We start from the raw sequence: 18,799 nt of genomic DNA, 5'->3' as shown, positions 1-18,799 counted from the left end.
ACGGAGAATAAGAACTGGGACAGTGTCCAGCTTAGCCATATATTAGCTAGTCAATTCGAAGAGAGCCTAGGAACTTCCATAAATATTATAATCTGGCGGCACGTTGCAGTTGCCGCTTCTAGAAGAGGCCCCTGGTCCTGGAGCGTCGGCTCGTCAGCAGTATCGGATTATGAGCCGGGAGTAGCGCACTTTTCTCGGATTCAACGCTTACTGAGGTGCTCGAACATGCGGCCTTCATCACTTCTCTGAACGGCCACTGAATACTGGAACCTCTGCTATATTAGAAGGTAGCCGCAAACGCACATTCGTAGAGGATAGGAATGGGAACCAGGAGCCAGATGCGATAATAAACCGGATATCAAATGAACTTGAGATTCAAGAGCGAGCAAGGAAGGAGATTACTCGTTCGAATAACGTAAGCATGCGGAGAACGAAACGTAGCTGGCATTAATAGCAAAAGGAATAAACGGACTAATAGGTCTCTTTGTTTTCACTAGATGTAATGTGAATTTGGGAAGAGGACAAGGGAATGTACTTATCTAGTAGGCTTTAGACAAACGGACTCCTTACTTAATAATATATAAAGACTTGTAAGTGAAATATGAAACTATCTTCTACCTCTTATAAAGCAACTATAATGCTTACCTTTATATTAATATTCGGAAATGGCTATAGTATAAGGAGGTTTTAAAGAGCTTTATAATGAAATAAATATTCTAATTAGTTAATATTGAGGTTATAACCCCCAGAATTAAAGGAGAGAGGCATGTCTAAACACCGTTCTAGAGCTTGTAGTACTAACTAATTATAATAATTGGGAGCTTCTTTGCCATATTTAGGAGTTCTTTGAGTCTATTACTCAAACTACCGAAGCTTTAAAGTCCAATTTATCTGCCCTTAATAATGTCTTCCCTGTAATAGACTGTATTCAAAGTAAATCTGAGGAGGGGGAGACGTAATTTAAGGATTACCTATAGCCTAGCAAGATGTTTAACTCTGGGCGGAGCAAGCTTGACAAATACTACCAGATGACTAAAGATACCTCTGTATATGTGGCCGCTTCAGTATTAAATCCATAGGATAAATGGTTTTGGCAAGTTCGGGAACTCGATGCATTAACTAAATTACTAAGCGTTATATAAACAGATCTCTATACTAATACTACCGCAGCGACCATTCCTCTGACCTTGCTAAGCGAGTACGTGAAAGTTGCACATGACTCACTACTTACTTGACTCACTCTATACATTCGTACTAGCCTCTAGGCTTCTAACCCCCGTTTAATAAATGGGCATATATTAATAAGAATTGGGCAATAAAGAAGGCGTGAAGTATAAGGGCGAAAAGAATAGTACAGGACCTTTGGGAGATCTATATACCAGAGGATACTGATCTTATACTAAGTGGGCCCGAACTTATTACGGATCACTAATTCCTCCTATTTCTAGAAGAGCAAGGCGGCAATCAGGAGTTTATTGTGGACAAAGACGCCCATTACTGCACTTAGCCGATTCTCAAGGTCAAAACCCTTGATACACGTGATTAGTGGCTCTGAACAACCCAGTAACAAGTATATCTTCATTTAAGAAAGCTAGCTCTTGAGATGCCATCGATTCCGCTATACTAGCAGAGCCGGAACACCTCTTCTCGGCCACAAAGTTAAAGTTTCAAACTAACTAGTTCACTTATTTGAAAACGGCAAACGGACTGGCAAAGGATGAAAAGTACAGTTTTTGAACTAGTTTAAACTATCAATTACACTAATCTGTCCTCACCTGTTCTCCGGCCCTCTCGCATACCTTAGCCGTTAGCGGGAGTAAGATGCACGCCCCGGGGCCTAAGGTACCGAGGCCTCTAACTCTTGTACTGCCAAAACCCCGATTTTTAATTACATTCGACATTAGCACTTCGCACATAGTGCATTCGCACTTTGCGCAGTGTATTGGTATATTGCACTTGACTTTTAGTATTACTTTAGGTATTAGAAATACTGTATTTAATTAGGGCTGGACCCTGGAACTAATAGTATTAAGGTTCAATTACAAATCGAGAATTAATTATATATATTACTCGCTATTATTATTAGTAATAAATACACTTCAATATCAACTATTTATTATTCGTAAAGTTTGAGGGAATTAATGCACTAAAAATTGCTCGGTTACTATAATAATTTAGCGCTTTTTAGTAAGCCTTACCTAATTTTAATTGCTTCCAGAAATCGTGATTTTATACTTTCCTTATTAATAATACTACAAAAATTATTAAAACTATTAAAATATCTATAACCTTCTATAAATCTATTAAGATACATTACTTAAGAATAGATCTAGACCTAATCCGAGCTTATATTATTAGCTGGATATAGGCCGACTATATAACTAAAGAAATCGCCTAAAATATTAAAACTATTTTTAGCTAAATAGTCTCAGAAAGAATAATTTATTAATAACTACAATTCTGGGATATTTACAGATATATAATTACTTAAAATATACTAAATCTATATATTCAGATTATTATACTATTCAGGATAAGCTATACTAATAATAAGATAGTTATTAAGCTTTAATATTATAGATATAATATTAATAAATTTCAAATAATATATCTATAGAAGAAGATTAGACTTCTATAATAAATAGATATATTTAAGAGAAAAGAAAGAAATATTTAGCTATTTGAAATCCTATAGAAAGAGTTTAATAATAGCCGAATTAAAGGCTATAGATAAAGGCTTTTATATAACTATTTCTGAAAAAATAGCTATTTAGTTACTTAATATCTTCTTTTTCTCTTATTTTTAATTAATTTCTTATAATCTCAGTTTATAAATATATAGTTTAATTAATTAGATTCTATATAAAGATATTTTATTTGTAATATTATATATTCTCAATTTTAAAGCTATTATTTAATAAATAAGAAAAATATAATTAAATAAAAGAGAATATATTATATTTAGTCTGAACTATATTTAGTTAATTAATAGATATAATAAGCTATCTCTATTTAGTATTAATATTTATATATATATTAATATCTATTCTCGAGCTATTATTTGGGTTTATATTAGTATATTAAATTATATATCTTATTTAGTAATATAGTAATATCTTATAACTTATATTTAATTAGGCTATATTTCTATATTTTTTCGGGCTAATAAAGGTAATAAGCTTTCTCTTATTATAGAAATATACTTTTATTTCTCTTGTTTTATAGATTCTTCTATTCTTTATATTTAAGACTATTTCTATTTCAAGAAAAGTACTAAGAATTAGTATATTAAATTCTAGTAATAGAAGCTAGAGATTTTCTAATTATTTTAGTAATATATAAGTTAGGCTTTCTTATATTATTTATTATATTACTTTTTTTAGTTAAAGCTATTCGGAATCTTATTTTAGTATATATATATAATCTAGCTAATATTTATTTATAGAATTACTTTATAGAACTAGTAAATAAAGAATAGTATAATTCTCAGAACTTATAGAATTGAATTATATTATTAGTATTTTATATATCTAGAATTAGAAATAAGGTTTTTAAATATACTAATTTATAGAATATATATATAATTAGAATAGATCCTATATACTAAAATTATATTTCGGGAAGGCCTTTTTTCCTTTATTAGTATCTGAAATAAAGGACTAAATAATATAGTTAATTTATAAATATAAATCTCTATAATAGAATTCTTGAGAATTATAAGTATTAGAATAAGATTTATATATTTTTTTTAGTTATTTAGCTTATTCTATATACTAATTTTTATAGATCTTAATAAATACTAGTAATATTTAATTAGTACTACTAGATTCTACTTTCTTATAGTATTAACTTTAATACTTTAAAGCTTTCGAATATTAAAATAAATAATAATACTTTTTTATATATTTATATATATAATATACTTCAAGCTATAATTTATAATTATATATATATTATAATACTTCTAGTTCTAGTTAAATTAGTTATTTTATATAGGAAATATAAAGCAGCTATTATAAAAGAAGATATTCTAAGTAAAATCTTCTAGTCTAATCTTAATTTCCGAGTTCAGATACTATAAAGTAATTAGACTTTCTAATCTATAGTACTACTAATCTTTTCGGAAAGCTTTCTTTATATTAGAGATAATAGCTTGAATTATAGATAGTTTTAGAAAGAGTTAATTAGTTTAAATATATAAGATATATATTTCTCTTTCTAACTTCTTTATTATTTATTTATAGAAATTATTTTCTAGTTATTTATATAACTAATTCTATATTTTAAATCTTTTAACTTCTCTTAAAATTTCAATTATAATATCTAAACTAACTTTAATTAATCTTTCGAAACATATAACTCTATAATAAGATATTTACTTAAATATAGCCTGAAATTCTAAAAAGCGCTTTTATAGGTTTACTATTAAATTCTGTAATTAGTATTATATTTATAGACTTAATAATATTGAATCTAGTCTATAAATATCTATTTCTATTACTTATTTTACTATTTCTATATAACCTAATATTAGCTAGCTTCCTATAATATCTAGTAGTATTTTAGCTTCTTTTTTTTTTCTTAGCTAGCTCATTTCTAGTACCTATATCTTTTAATAGCTGCCTTCTAGATCTATTTTAATAGGCAGTTTTTAGTAAGTTCTAATATCTTATTTATTTTGTTTTTTCTTTTTTAGATTTTATACTTTTAGAAATAAAGCTAATTCTACTAATAATAGCCTTTATAGTATAATAGAATTTTAAGTAATTCAGAATACTAGATATCGAGATAATCTAATTATTATAGTATATAATTCTTTTTATATTAGATAACTTTCTATTTTTTAATATATAAATAACTTTATAAAGCTATTTTCTACTATTTCTATAACCTTAATATAGCTAATAAGTAACTCTAATAGGAAAAGAAAAAAGAATAAGATATAATTAGTATTAGAAAAGTTTCTAATATATTAAATTATATATAAATTCAAATATATATTACTAGATACCTATTAGAAAAATACTAAAATATAATTAAAATATAGAAAAGCTAGTAAATATATCTTTTTCTTTTATATTATATAATTACTAATATTTATAGCTAAATATATTTATTATTTCTAAAACTATATAATTTCCTCTATTAAGAAGTTTATATTAGAATATATTTAGCTAATATTTAAAGAATACTAGTTTTATAATTATTTATAATATAATAACTATATTACTTTCTAGTTTCAAAAAAAGTAATTTAAGCTTTATTCTAGTAATAAAAAGAACTTTAAGTTCTATAATATTACTTTATTAATAATTTAATTAGTTAAGAAATATATCTATAGCTTTAAGCTACTATTTACTAATATCTAGAAATTTAAAGCAAGTATTATTATATAGATACTAAATAATATATCCGACTATAATACTTTTAGAATATTTAATTATACTAAATATAAAGAACTAATTCGGCTTAGTTATATTCTTAATTCTAATAATCTCTTTATTATAAATTCTAGAGTATAATTAGTTATTCCGAGAAATGAAACTTCTAAAGTAACTTTTAAGATAAATAAACTAAAATATAAAACTTCTAGTTCTTCTATTATTATTAACTCTTGAATAGAGTTTAAAATAATTATATAAATCTATTTTCTCTTTTATTCTTTTTTCTAATATATATTTATCTAGAATTTCGATTTACTAGTAAACTCTAATCTAATTATAAATTAATCTGTCTTAAAAGAGCTTATTATAGATTTATCTAATTACTTAATTTCTATATCTTTATTAGAATCTAATATATCTATATTAGAAGAGCTATTTTCTAGACCTTCTAATTTCTTTCTAAAGCCTAATAACTATTTACTACCTTTAATTTAACCTTCTATTTCTACTTCTACTACTAATACTAAATATCGGAAAATAATTGCTTTTTACTAGTATCTAGAGATAGTTAAATCTATTTCTCTTAAGTAATTCTATTATATAACTTATATAAAACATATTACTAAGTCTATTAATTATAAGAAATAATTGGATCTTTTATTATAATTAAATCCAAGCTATATTTAGTTAGAACTTATTTATTTACTTAGCTCTTAACTAGGTATTTCTAGAGTTTTAGTTTATCTTATAAAATTGAAACTAGATAATTAAATTCTATATATAAAAGCTATATATAAAAGCTATACTTTTAGGTATTTTTAAATATATAAAATTCCTTTATTTATTATATAACCAGGCTTTATTTATTAAGTCTTTTTTCTATTAGCTAGTTTATAGTTAACTAGCTTTATAGTTTTTTTTTCTCTTACTATTTTATACTCTTTCTTTAGTAGTTCCTCTATATACCTAAACTTATATTTATTTATATCTCTTACTTTATAATTAGTTCTCTTATTTTACCTTTTATAGTTACTATATATACTATTATAATAACTCTCTAATTTAATATAGCTTATAAAGATTTCTTACTTATTTATATACTTTTTATATAGATTAGTAGTTTATAAAACTCTATTAAACCTAATTAGAAAAGTCTTATAGTTAGACTAGCTAAATAACTTACTAGTATTAAATTAGAATAGCTTCAAAAACTCAATAATTATATAGTACTTTACTAATTAGAAAAGTATTTATATAGTTTATATTATAGTTCTAAAATTTAAAAAGTCTTTTAAATACTTAATTAATACTAATAATCTCATTCTATTTTACTATTATTTTATAAGCCTAAAGCTAATTATATTAGTCTTATATATTATCTTATAAGAGAAGTAGCTTATCCGGATAATAGTAACTTGAAGTTTGCCTTTATTATTAACTAGAAAGTTATCTTAATTCATATAAATAACTATAATAATTATATTAAAAGAGGATATTAAAGTATTAAAGAGATAGAAGATAAAAGTAGCTAGTATAGGCCTTAAATCTGAATTGTTTTTTAATAGATTATTTCTATTTGAAATATACTAAAAGCTTATATAAAAGTTATATAATAATAAGAAAATAGTTATAAGAAAGAAAAGTCAGATAGTATAAAAGAGTCTTTAAATAATCGAAGTAAAGAAATAATTAATATAAAGTAAATATTATATAACTTATTCTATATTTCTATAACTCTTCTATTATTATAATTACTTATTTATTTATATATATATATTTCTTTTCTTTTTTCTTTCTATTTCTTTTTTTAATATATAAAATACTAAACTAGAAGCCCTATAATAGAAAGACTATTATTAACTACTTTTACTAATATAGATATAGCTAAAACCTTTATTTTTTATATTAATTTTATATATATTTTTATATTATTAAATAGAATTAGTAGTATTATATTCTTAATCTTTATAAAAAATCCAGATATAATAATAATAGGCTATATAATAGTAAATAAGATAGTTCTTTTATCTAGATATTTAAATAGAGAAATATATATATATTTCTATTTAAATAAGCTAAAAAATAGAATAATCTTTTACTATTATATATATTTTTACTATTAATATTATCTTAAAATTCATTTTCTAAATTTATACTATTATAAAGTATTAAAGGTTAGTATTTTAGTATTAGAAAAATAAGGCTAATTAATATAAATAAACTTAATTTCTAGACTATATATAATCTATATTATATACTAACTCTAATACTCTTATTATATAGCTAGTTAATAAATATTATAGAGATTTCAAGTTTCTAGTAATTAATAGTATTTTTATATTAATTAGAATAAAGTGAAATAGAATAAGAAATATTAAAAATTACAGGAAAATTATCTGAAAATTAGTAATTATAATATATAATAACTACTTCTTCTAAAAATAGATATTTCTCTCTTTTTCTCTTACTCTTTTATTCTCTTTATTTATATTTTGGTATATAAATAGAAAGCTTATAAAGTAAAGTATAATAGAGTGAAATATAATAGAATAAAGTAAGAAATACTCGAAAATCGCTTGAAAATCGCCGAAAATTAGTACTTCTAATATATAATAACTACTTCTTTAAATCTATATATATATCTTCTTTTTCTTCTCTTTCTTTCTTTCTCTTTCTCTATATTTCAGTATAAGAATAGAAAACCTATAGAGAAGCTAGAAATAATAAGATTAATAATAAATAAAGAATTAACTATTATCTTGATTTTCTATATTAATTTTATATATATATTAGTACTATAAAGTGAGATTAGTAGCATTTTATTCTCAATATATTTTAACTAATTAGATTTGATAGTAAATATTTATTAATAGTAAATAAACTAGTACTTCTATTCGAATATCTATAGTTTAGAAATATATATATTTCTAAGGCTTAAAAAGATATATAAATAGGAAGAATTATTTACTGTTATATACATCTCTATTATCAATTTAATATTAGATAAATCTGTTAGATTTCCAGTACTGCGAGGTATTAGAGAGAGGAGGTAAGTCACGTGAATAACAGGCTTCACACTCCTATAATCTATTAACTTGAATTATTCTTAAAATCAATACTATCTGCTTTATCCAATTAGCCCAAAATAACTTAAATATATCCAATAAGGCTTGGATATTACGTATTAGTAATAGAATCATTAATTATTAAATTTTGATTTTCTAGTATCGAGTGCAATATACGCAAATGCATTATGCAATGTCATTTCGGGGTTTTGGCAGGAGCATCGCTATCGGCCTCGGTATAAGGTTTCATATTCGTACTTGTACTTACTTTACATGCGTATGCAGACATGCCCCGGATAACTTCTGAGCCTATAGGTGGCCGCTTGATTGAGAAAGTGGTCTGAGTATGGTGTGATACCTATCTTAAAGATAACAAGCCTACCTATAGAAGAATTATTCTCATGAACAAGGAGGAGAGGAGACCTTTTTTATTAGCAGAATATTCAGCGAGTCTGACCAAAGCTGTCCACGCATTTTCCTTTCGCCCGGCTACGGAGGGAGGCTCCTTGCGCGGCCAACCAAAACCACGCACGTGTATTAGTTAAAAAAGCGCTACCGAAACCATTCGAAGACTAATGGTTCAAGTTGGCCAGTAAAAGAATTCCCGCATGTAAGCCTCTACTAGAGGGGAAAGGTCGCAGCCAATACTTGGATAAGGCGCCTGCTGGGTCGGCTCGCTGCCATCCAGCTAATCTTTATAGATCCCTGAGGCGTAGATAAGAAAGGAATATAGAGGCACGGGCGGTTTGAGTGATAACCAACCCATTACTATAACTTTCGATGGAATCAGTTACTATGTTGTCAAATATGCGGCTGGTTAGCTGGAGACTTGATATAGCGTAGAAGGGGTCTTGATCCCTTAGAGAAAGCGGCGCTCGGGCGCCTTAATTAATATAGGCTTGCTATCTAATTATTTACCTTTATTATAATAATAATTAAATTAGGGAATTTAATTCTAATATTATATTAAAACCCAGTCTTATTTACTATAATAGGAATTTTATTTAATATATAAAAAGAAGCTATAAAGTAAAATAACTTATATATATTCTTATATTCTTATTATTTATTATTATTATCTTTTATTTGCTCTTTTTTAAAAAAATTATATTTATTAACTTTATAAATAAAAGAAAGAAATTACTTGTTTTACTTGTTTTACTTGTTTTACTTTTGCTTTATATAACTTTCTTTTATTAATAAGAAATCTTATACTTTTTATAACTTTAATATATTTATTTATAATTATTAATTTCACTTTTATTATTAGATTTATTAAATATATCTTATTTAAGGGCCTTATATAAAAGTATATATTATGTTTTCTATTTAGCTTTATTAGTAAATTTAATTAATAATATAAATAAATTTTAAAACTTTTATTATTTTAACTAATTTTATAAATAATAAATAATATTATATAAAATTTTAAAAGAAAAATATTACCTTTATATTTAAATTTGTTTAATATTTAAAATAGTTTTTAAGTTATTATAAAAAAGAAATAATTTCTTATTAATAAATAAGTTTTAATATAGCTATTTTATGTTTGCCTTTGATTTCCCATATCAAATCAGCGAGAGCTGTTTATTGGTACTGAAGTCGGTATAAAGTTCGTGACACGTTGTCTTGCAGATCTTCTGGCGCGAATGAGCGTGAATAGATGGAGATCATTATTACTAGACTGTAATATAGCCATTCAGAATCCAGCGTTCAATTGCCGGTTGCCAGGCGATGTATAATTATTCTTAATTTAGCAAGTGGCGTCAATATTGGCTTCCCAGCTTGCCACGACAATCAAGCTTTCAACAACTGTTGAGTCTCGAGCAAAGTGGCCCATGCATTTATTACACCTTCTCTGAATTTTCACTAAAAACGATCTTCACCGTCACCAAGCGATCTCATATCTGGCTCCTCATTCCTCACTCGCAACATGTACCCGCTGCTCATATTCTTCCCAGTGGCCAAAGGCCTTCCATTACTGCAGAATATCACGATCCCCCTGCCAAACGGCAGTTCAGATCATGAAAATCCGGGTTTGCTCTGTACGCCCACCAAGTGGAGTGATATTATAATCTTCTATCTGGCCAACTATGCGGCGCACGCCGCAACGACTCGCTCTCTACCCGGCGAAAAGACTCGGGGGATTATAATGGTTGTTCTAACCGCCCTGTTCTTTCCAGCTGCTGGCGCGTTTCGTGGCATTCTGGGAATTACAAGCTTAGCGATTTGGGCGAAGACAGACCTGGAGATGGCTGCCAAAGCTGGTGCTCTTTGCATGGTCGTTAGGGGGCCCGACTGGGAACCGCGGGATGGGGACACTCTGGAGAACACAATTCTTTGCCTGTCTGTGCAACAGACAAAGGGTGGCAACAGCTCTCTTGAAAATCCTTTGCCCATAGCTTCCTCCCAGGAAAATGCCATTCTAGGGATTAACACAGGAAAGCCAGAGGGAAGGAATTTCCGTTTTGTGATGTATGACCCGCCGTGGAATTTTACGGATTTCATATATGGGGATGATCTGAGCCAGTCCGAATATCAGATCCATGGTAATCATCATCTCCCCCCCGGCTATTGTATTTCACTTGTTCCACGAAATGCAACCTTCATCGAACCACCTCTTAAAAGGACTACCCTTTCGTATAATTATAACTGGGTCAAAGTTCTGGTCTCGCTTGGTCAAGCAATATACACTATATTTACGCTATACCAGGCTCGAGGGGACCAAATTGAGCGATTTGGCTACGCGGCTTTTGGCCTCACGGTTGCTCCATACGCAGTTGTCTCCGTGTTGAATCTCTTAGGGTCAGGCCTGTGCCCAGAATTTGCAGCTCTATATATGGTCGAATCTTCGATAATGAAGGAAGCTGTGAAAAGAGGCGAAGGATGTTTCTTCATGGGAACGGTCGGAGAGCTGGGTGAGGATATTTTCCGCCGGAACCCCAGTGCCGAGCAGGGGGCTACACTACAGTCACCCCAATGGACTCTTGAATCTGTCTTTATTAGTAAGGACTCTGAGGAGGATTCCAAATATCTAAAAGTCAAGAGCGCATACTGGATCGAAGCCTCGAGGGTTACACTTGCCAGTGATCAAGGTCGAGATTCAACAGCGGCAAAAGAATCGAACAACGATGCCACGGGGAACAAAGTTCGCCCGAAAAGACACGCGACCTCCGTTCTATTATCACTGGCGCAGATTTTGTTTTTGTCTTCATTTGCGGAGACTCTCATCAAGAAGACGGGCATTGGTCTAACCCCCCCCCCCCCCCCCCCCCCACCGATATCCAGAGCGGGCGCTGACGCTGTTCAAGTTCAACTAGCGGTCACCGAGCCCCTTGGATCTTCCTCTAACCTATCTGAGAACGTTATTCTGATCCCGTACATGAATCCCATAAAACGGAAGAACGGAACCCGGAAGATGGATTCTTATAAACTCTCTAGCGCAGACCCGGGACGCAAATCCACGGATCCTTGGACGGTCACTATGGCTCCCACTGCGGGCGCGTTAAGAAGGGTGTTTGAGGACTCCGTGGGTCTCAGAAACTTCTTCGTGGCCTTCTTGTTTTCGTTCTTGGCTACTTTGGTCCCAGTGGCCATCATCGGTGGTCTCTCTAAATTCCACCGAGGGCATAGCACACATGCCCAACGTGTCTGGATCATGACCTGGCTCAGCTTTGGAGCAATTGGGCCTTTCATCTTGATTATCATATCATTGATTAAACTAGACCGCAAGAAAGGGGAAAGTTGGATTACAGTAATAATAGGGAGTGCTTATATTATCTTGTTTTATGCAGCGCCAGCCATTGGGGGGTTTGTAGTTATAGGACAGATGTTGAGATCATTTGGGACTTGTATTACTATTTCTTAATTAATAATATTCCTCGTTAATAATCAAATAAATTTAATTTCAATAATTGAGTTAAACTAATATAATAATATGAATTTAGATGTCTTGTTATTTTCAAGTTCTTTAATAATTAAATAATCTTATAATAATTACTTTAAGTAATATTCTCTTTATTTATAATATTTATTATAAAAATATTAAGAAATTAAATACCCTAAAGTTTTATAATATATTAGATTATTTGAAATATTATTTCCTTTTTTGTTATTATTTATAAATATATAAATACATTTTATATATTTAAATAATTTTAATTCAAGTTTATTTAATTATTTAATTATTAATTCTTCTATTAAATATTTTTAAAGAATATCTTATATATATAATTAAGCAAGCTATTATTATTAATTAAAATTAATATATTTAATTAAATGATTTTTTTTTTAAATATATAAAGAATATTTAAAGAGAAGAATTAAATTTAAGCTTTTATATAAAATTATTAATATAATAATATAAGTATCTTGAATTTTGAAATATTAATTCTTTTAATAAAGAGCACTATATATACTTGCACTCCTTTTATGGCCTCAGCGAAGGCTTGGATTCTTGAACTCTGGCAAAGGAAAGGATCCCTCGCGATTTCAATTAGACATGTTTTGGAAAGTGCTGTATATTTATAAGCCATGTAATCTCTCAGCCTCGCCGTGAGAAAAAGAAAAATGGGGCTTCTCGCCAGGCATTCGTGTTTCGGCCTGGCCATAACTGCTGCCTTGCTGGAAGCAACAAAGACAGACTTCCGCTCTCACAGATTTCAGATTCGAGTTCTCAAAGCACAATTTCAGTCAACAAAAAATAAGTTCAATACACCAAGTCGTCCTCCAAACAAACACGAGTTCTGCCCTCAACGTGCTCCGCAAGTGAGGCAGCGCCCTACGAGGACCCACAATGCCGCTTGGCAAGATTACGAACGCTCTTTTCTCTGGCAGCAACGAGAACACTCTCCAACTAGCAAGCTTGAATGTCGACATATCTCTGCTCAAGTTCGAGGCCCCGAGGGAATTCAAAGGATTAGGCTCCGCATTATCTCTCCGTCGTCGGGCTGATGCAGAGGATGGGCCTCTCCATCAGACCGCTCGCAAGCTTGGAGCCTTGTTTGAGCCGATCATCCCAAGTTACCCCAAACTTGTGAAAGCCTACGGTATGCGAGCGTCCGCTATATTCGAGAGTCCCGGAGTGAATCCGAAGGGCTCACGGAAGGACGGGGCCTTCGAGACCTTCGTCGGAGCAGATGGTACTTCTCTCTGGGCAGCAGCTACGTCCGGGCATGCTTCAATTGCAGTTCACCTGTTAGCGTGTATGTTAGCTCGTTCCTGGGAGGCCAAAAGTGCCACAGCCATATGGGTTGAGCTCATTTTAGAACGAAAACGAGAGTTACATTCAGCCGTTGAAAGCGGGAGCGTTACGTCCATGACCCTTATCATGACCCTGGGGGAAGATATTCCGAGAGAACAAATAAGGTTATGGGATGCTAGCGCGAGGTCGTGGTTGCAGAGTGCTGATCAAGAGAAGATATCGGAGCAGAAGAGGCTCGATCTCATTCTCAAGAACATCAGCCTCTTAGTCTCCGGTGGGGCCACAACGTATGAAAGTGTCACATCTGCTTGGATTCAAGCAATGGAGGGTTTGGAGAAGCTGCTGTCAGGAACACCCCAACAGATTTGTGACGGATCAATATTGCTGGCACTCTCAGCGTGGCATATATTCCCCAATCTCCTCGTTCTTGGCCCCAAAACTGTCAATGTTGCTTTCAACGACCCACTGGTTCCCAAAGCTGGTGTTGTTACCATTGGGCTGCAAAATTCGGAGCGTAATCAAGGGGAAGGCATCGGGTGGTCGCTAGCACTGTCTCATTTACGCTACTACGGAGACCCGGTTCCAGTGGCGAATGAAGATATCAAAGGCAGAGTCGCGATTCGGGAACTGCACCTAGTTGCCCTGGGGGCTCTCTTGCGGCAGTGGAGTATGGGTATTGAGGATGCTCCTCTTGTATGCAGGTGGCTTACTTCATTTTGGCAACTTCTCAGTTCAGCACCTAGGAACCAGCCGATCGGCTCATCTGATGTCAATGTCATTCTAGAACTCAACGACGAGTTCTGCTGGTTGGAGGTACTCGTTCTAGCCGCCGATCGCATTGTCCATTCTAATGGTGAAGAGCTGGACACTGCGATGATGCTCGTCTCCTATGGACTTCGCCGCGGGGAAACCTTTCTAGGGCGTTACAACCAAAAATGTCGAACAAGGCGAATCCCGTTCTACGGCCTCTGTAACCATGTCATGCTGTCTTCCCTTGCTCAGGAGTCAGTGGTAGATTGCGGGATTCAATACTTCCGAGGAGTAGCACAAAACTTGGGACTTGAGGACTGTGATGCTATAATCTCGTACACTCACAGAGATACCATCCCATTCTACGAGTTTGCCAGCGCAGTCCCCCACCAAGCTCATTCACATGCCCACTGCAAACGGTTGATAAGTGGGGAATTGAAGCAAAAGCAGGTCCATTCGCGGTCGTTCAATCATTTCAGAAATGCGCGAAAATGGAGTTGTTCTTGTAAAACCGATTGTATGAAGGACTGTCCATGTAAAAAGGAAAACATACAATGTACATGGACTTGCCATGGCGGTGGAAGTGTTCAAGTCGCTGAACTTGGTTGCACAAACTTTGGATTTGGTCTCTTGGAAAGAGTTGAAGTCATCGCTTCGCGAGGAGAATATTCCGCTATGACGGGGCATGGACTGCAAAAGCCGGTCAAAGGAAGTGATGGGTTTCCGAGGCACGATCAAGAAAAAAATTGGGCAATTTCTATGACATGGGAAGATCCTCCACTTCTCTACAGTGGCCTTCAACGCTCGGGGGAGCTGTATTGTGCTTCGGAATCAAGAACGACTTCTGTCTCTCACCCATGCTCATGTTTTGACAGGTGTTCACTCTATGTCGACCACTACCTGTACCAATGGGCAACCAACCAGACGAAGCACAGAATTTCAGACTGGGAAATCGCATCTGAGCAAACGAAACACATTGCTACAAAATTTGACCTCATAGCTGGGGACTACGGTCCTGGTCAACATGCCCTCTGGTTAAGACGCAAGGAGACGCTAGATGGACGACCATCTTGTGATAGTATTGGTGGAATAGAGATCAAAGATGATAGCAACAACAGCGAACAAAGCGAAGTCAGCCGCTCAGAGCAAGATCAACATCCACGTCGGGGAGATCTGAGGAATTATGCGGCAAGGGGTCATTGGACCCCCGACGCATCAATGTTGAATGATATTGAGGGCCTGGTCGAAGGTCTGAGCCTTCTGAATCCTGTCAGGGTTGCACAATTTCTGGCTGCAATCACGGACACTGACTGTCAACCTTCATCAGCCATTTTCCTCCTCGCTCACCCTCACCTTCTGCCTAAAAGCCAGTGGAGGGCACTCGACGCTCTAGGCATTGCTTCTCGGCTTTATGATACTATTCCTGGCGCGACGGTGCCACTTACTATTGTGTTTATGGATCTGTCAACCGCTCGCTGGCACATGCCACAGGAATCCAAGTGTCCAGATGATCCCGACGATAGATCTGATGAGTCTAGCCTCCCAGAAAGCACCAACTTTGATCGCTTGCTCTACTCTGAGCTCTCGCGACCCCAAGTATTTGCGTGTCTCTTGATGTTTGAGACAGGCTCAGCGAACATAGATGTCTGTTCTCTCTCATCCGTAGTGGCGATGTCCTCGGGAAACTCGATCTATGTTGCAAGCAGACTTCTCTCAGATCCAGCGAATCTTGTCTCAGCATGCCACATTAAACGAATCGTTGGAAATATTGGCATGCCTGGTATTTCCATGATGGTGGCACCGCAAAATCCGCGGCTTAGAGAACTCACCGACGACTGGCGCCAAGTTCGACACGCGAAGTACGACTCCAAGAGAGAAGACAACTTCAAAGGCACAACATTGCATTTTTCATTTACGGACTGGAAATTGCCCCTTGAACCTAATTCTTCTGGAACGGTTGACAAAGATATATTCCTTATCGAATCAATTGTTTCCGTTCACGATAGTGGAGAGTGGGTAGCGGATCTTAACCTCTTACGCTTTATGCCTTCAGAACATCACATTCTAGATTGCATATGTAAGAATGAGGGATCCCAAGCTACTACACGAGAAGTCAATCACCTGGTTTCTATAGACAATTGGGATGAGTTGATCGATGGTCCACATGACGTTGGCATTTTCCGAGCGAGGGGCAATTGGGCAGCTCGGCTTGCTGCGTCCTCGATCTTGAGTCGGAAGTGCCAAGAAAAAGGAGAGATGTTCTATATATGCTCGTCTCTTCCATGCTTGAAGTGCGCCAGGCGGCTTAGTGGCAAGGTGAAAATCTTGATAGACTGAATTTTACATTACAGTAGCATAATTACCTTTGCCTTTGAACAAAGTTACTGAGGCCCAGACATGGCTAGCAGACAAAACCAAGAAGCGAAAAGTGATTTTCTGATTTTTTGATTTTCGCACTGCCCCCTGCCTTTACAAAGGCAGAATTCCTAATTAGAGGGTATAACACGCACACGTGACTTGTGGCTTAGATAATATAATAATGGTAAAGCTAATTAATTATCTAATAAATGAAGTAAGAGCTTATATTATTATATAAAATCGTACTAAAATCGAACTAAATAATATAATATAAAATTTAATTTATATTATAAATTATTATAATTAAATAATTATATTATTAAAGAAATATACTTGAAATATATTAAAAATATTAAAAATATTAAGTCTTTTATAAACTAATATATTATGAAATATATATTTATTTTCTTATAAATTTCATATTCTAGTTTTTTCTTTTTTAGCTTTAAATTATTTTTATAAGAAATCTTTTATTTCGATTTTTAAGCTTTAAATATTATACTTGTAATAATTACTTTAATTTCTTAATACTAGTTTTTAATAATATTAATTTCTTATAATATTAGTTAAATATAATAATATAATTTTAAAGTTTTAATTCTTTTAAGAAATAATACTTTTATTAATAGTAATAAATATATTGCCTTAAAACTATATAAATAACTTAGAGCTTAAGTTACGAAAAAAATAAAGTAAATTTAAAATAATTATATATAGGTTAAATAAAAATAATTTCAGATTTATATATATTTTAAAAAGAGGCTAATAAGATAATTAAAAAGTACTAAATTAAATAAAGTATCTAAAATAATAAGCAAAATTATTATATTATAAAATAATAAAGGTATAAATATAAGGTTTTATATTTATTTAATTAGTTTATTTATTAGTTATTAAAAGAATACAAACAAATCTAAAAAAGATTACTCTAGTATGTCTATAAAGAGAAATAGAGCAAGTTAGAAATATATAGGCTCTGTAAACAAGTAGCCTAATAGATTGAATAATTAATTAAAAGGTTACAGGGGTTCTTTATTCTAATGCTCTTCTCCTAGCTACTGCTGACTATTGGCAGTTGTTGTTTGACTACGTGTCCGTTATGGCCGTTCCCCTGGCTATTCTTAGATGAAGTAGTAGATAGAGTGGCACGACCTAGATCCCTGGTTGAACATGGTGTGCTGGTCGTCCTTGAAACCCGCGTACGCCCGGAACTGGTTACCACCGTCGCTATGGTCCCTTGATGTTAGTCGCCGAGCTTGGCCGCGCTGGATAGCTTCGCAAGACTTACCCAATATGCTGGAAGTTAGGTTTCGACTGTGCGTCGGAGTCGATGAACCAAGCAAAACGAACGCCAGTAGGGAATGTGCAAGCCTGAGCCGCTCCCTCCCAGGTGAAGAGGAAGTTGCTTGACATGGTGCAGCTGTTGTCTGAGTTGGGCACATGTTTGCAGTCGCTATCGACCGGGCAGAACTACTAACGCGATATGGTTATTTGGAAATCCTCAACAAGAGCTAGAGGATCACGGTGGCAAACGTACAACGACGTAGGAACTCGCGGGCAAAATTGTGCCCTCGCCTCCAAAGCGATCACAGTTCACAAGGTGTACTCCCGTACCATCACTACGCTTCCCAAGGAGATGAGTGCGGCCTGCCACTGCCACATCCGTGGCAGGAGCAGCAGCCGCAAGCTGGAGGAGAGGCGCGAGAAGAGCGAGGAACAGCATTTTCTCCCTATTGTCGTGGACTGGGGACTCTTCGGTGTTGGTAGACTAAGTTCTTGGGTTGCCGTAGGAAGGGAAGGGCCTTGGGAGCCTTTATAGAAACGATCCTCGCAACAATGGGTTCATCGATGCTAACCAAATTTAAAGGCTTATGACTTGCCACATCTCACTGTTACATCTCGGTCAGCTCGGAACCCCTAGTTGGAAAGGCGAGCTCGCCCGAAGCTGTGACATTCGCAACCAGAGCAGCATAGTATACGCGGTTAGATGCTCGAGGATACCAAACATACGAGCTGACCTGTTAATAGTGCTTATGGCT

General features: G+C 33.3%; 3 protein-coding genes across 3 annotated transcripts; 2 read left to right on the top strand and 1 right to left on the bottom strand.

The window, feature by feature from the left end:
- Positions 1-10,344: 10,344 nt before the first annotated feature.
- On the top strand, positions 10,345-12,317 carry K444DRAFT_715763 (uncharacterized protein; the record flags this gene model as incomplete). The annotated part of the gene is made up of 2 exons (XM_024888360.1): positions 10,345-11,419; positions 11,963-12,317. Exons 1-2 carry the CDS (start codon positions 10,383-10,385, stop codon positions 12,315-12,317), a joined length of 1,392 nt encoding a protein of 463 aa, XP_024740631.1. The 5' UTR covers positions 10,345-10,382.
- Positions 12,318-13,244: 927 nt separating this feature from the next.
- On the top strand, positions 13,245-16,826 carry K444DRAFT_651234 (uncharacterized protein; the record flags this gene model as incomplete). Its single annotated transcript, XM_024885697.1, has 3 exons — positions 13,245-14,919; positions 14,995-15,533; positions 15,639-16,826. 3 exons carry the CDS (start codon positions 13,245-13,247, stop codon positions 16,737-16,739), a joined length of 3,315 nt encoding a protein of 1,104 aa, XP_024740630.1. The 3' UTR covers positions 16,740-16,826.
- Positions 16,827-17,881: 1,055 nt separating this feature from the next.
- On the bottom strand, positions 17,882-18,483 carry K444DRAFT_522683 (uncharacterized protein; the record flags this gene model as incomplete). The annotated part of the gene is made up of 3 exons (XM_024874223.1): positions 17,882-17,987; positions 18,049-18,230; positions 18,298-18,483. The coding sequence occupies 3 exons, from the start codon at positions 18,481-18,483 to the stop codon at positions 17,882-17,884; spliced, it is 474 nt and encodes a 157-aa protein (XP_024740629.1).
- Between the last annotated feature and the right edge of the window lie 316 nt (positions 18,484-18,799).

Source organism: Hyaloscypha bicolor, assembly GCF_002865645.1.
Source record: "Hyaloscypha bicolor E unplaced genomic scaffold K444scaffold_50, whole genome shotgun sequence".
NCBI classification, from domain to species: Eukaryota; Fungi; Ascomycota; class Leotiomycetes; order Helotiales; family Hyaloscyphaceae; genus Hyaloscypha; species Hyaloscypha bicolor.
The sequence above is the reverse complement of the archived record's forward strand: the minus strand, read 5'-3'. Positions and strand labels throughout refer to the sequence as shown.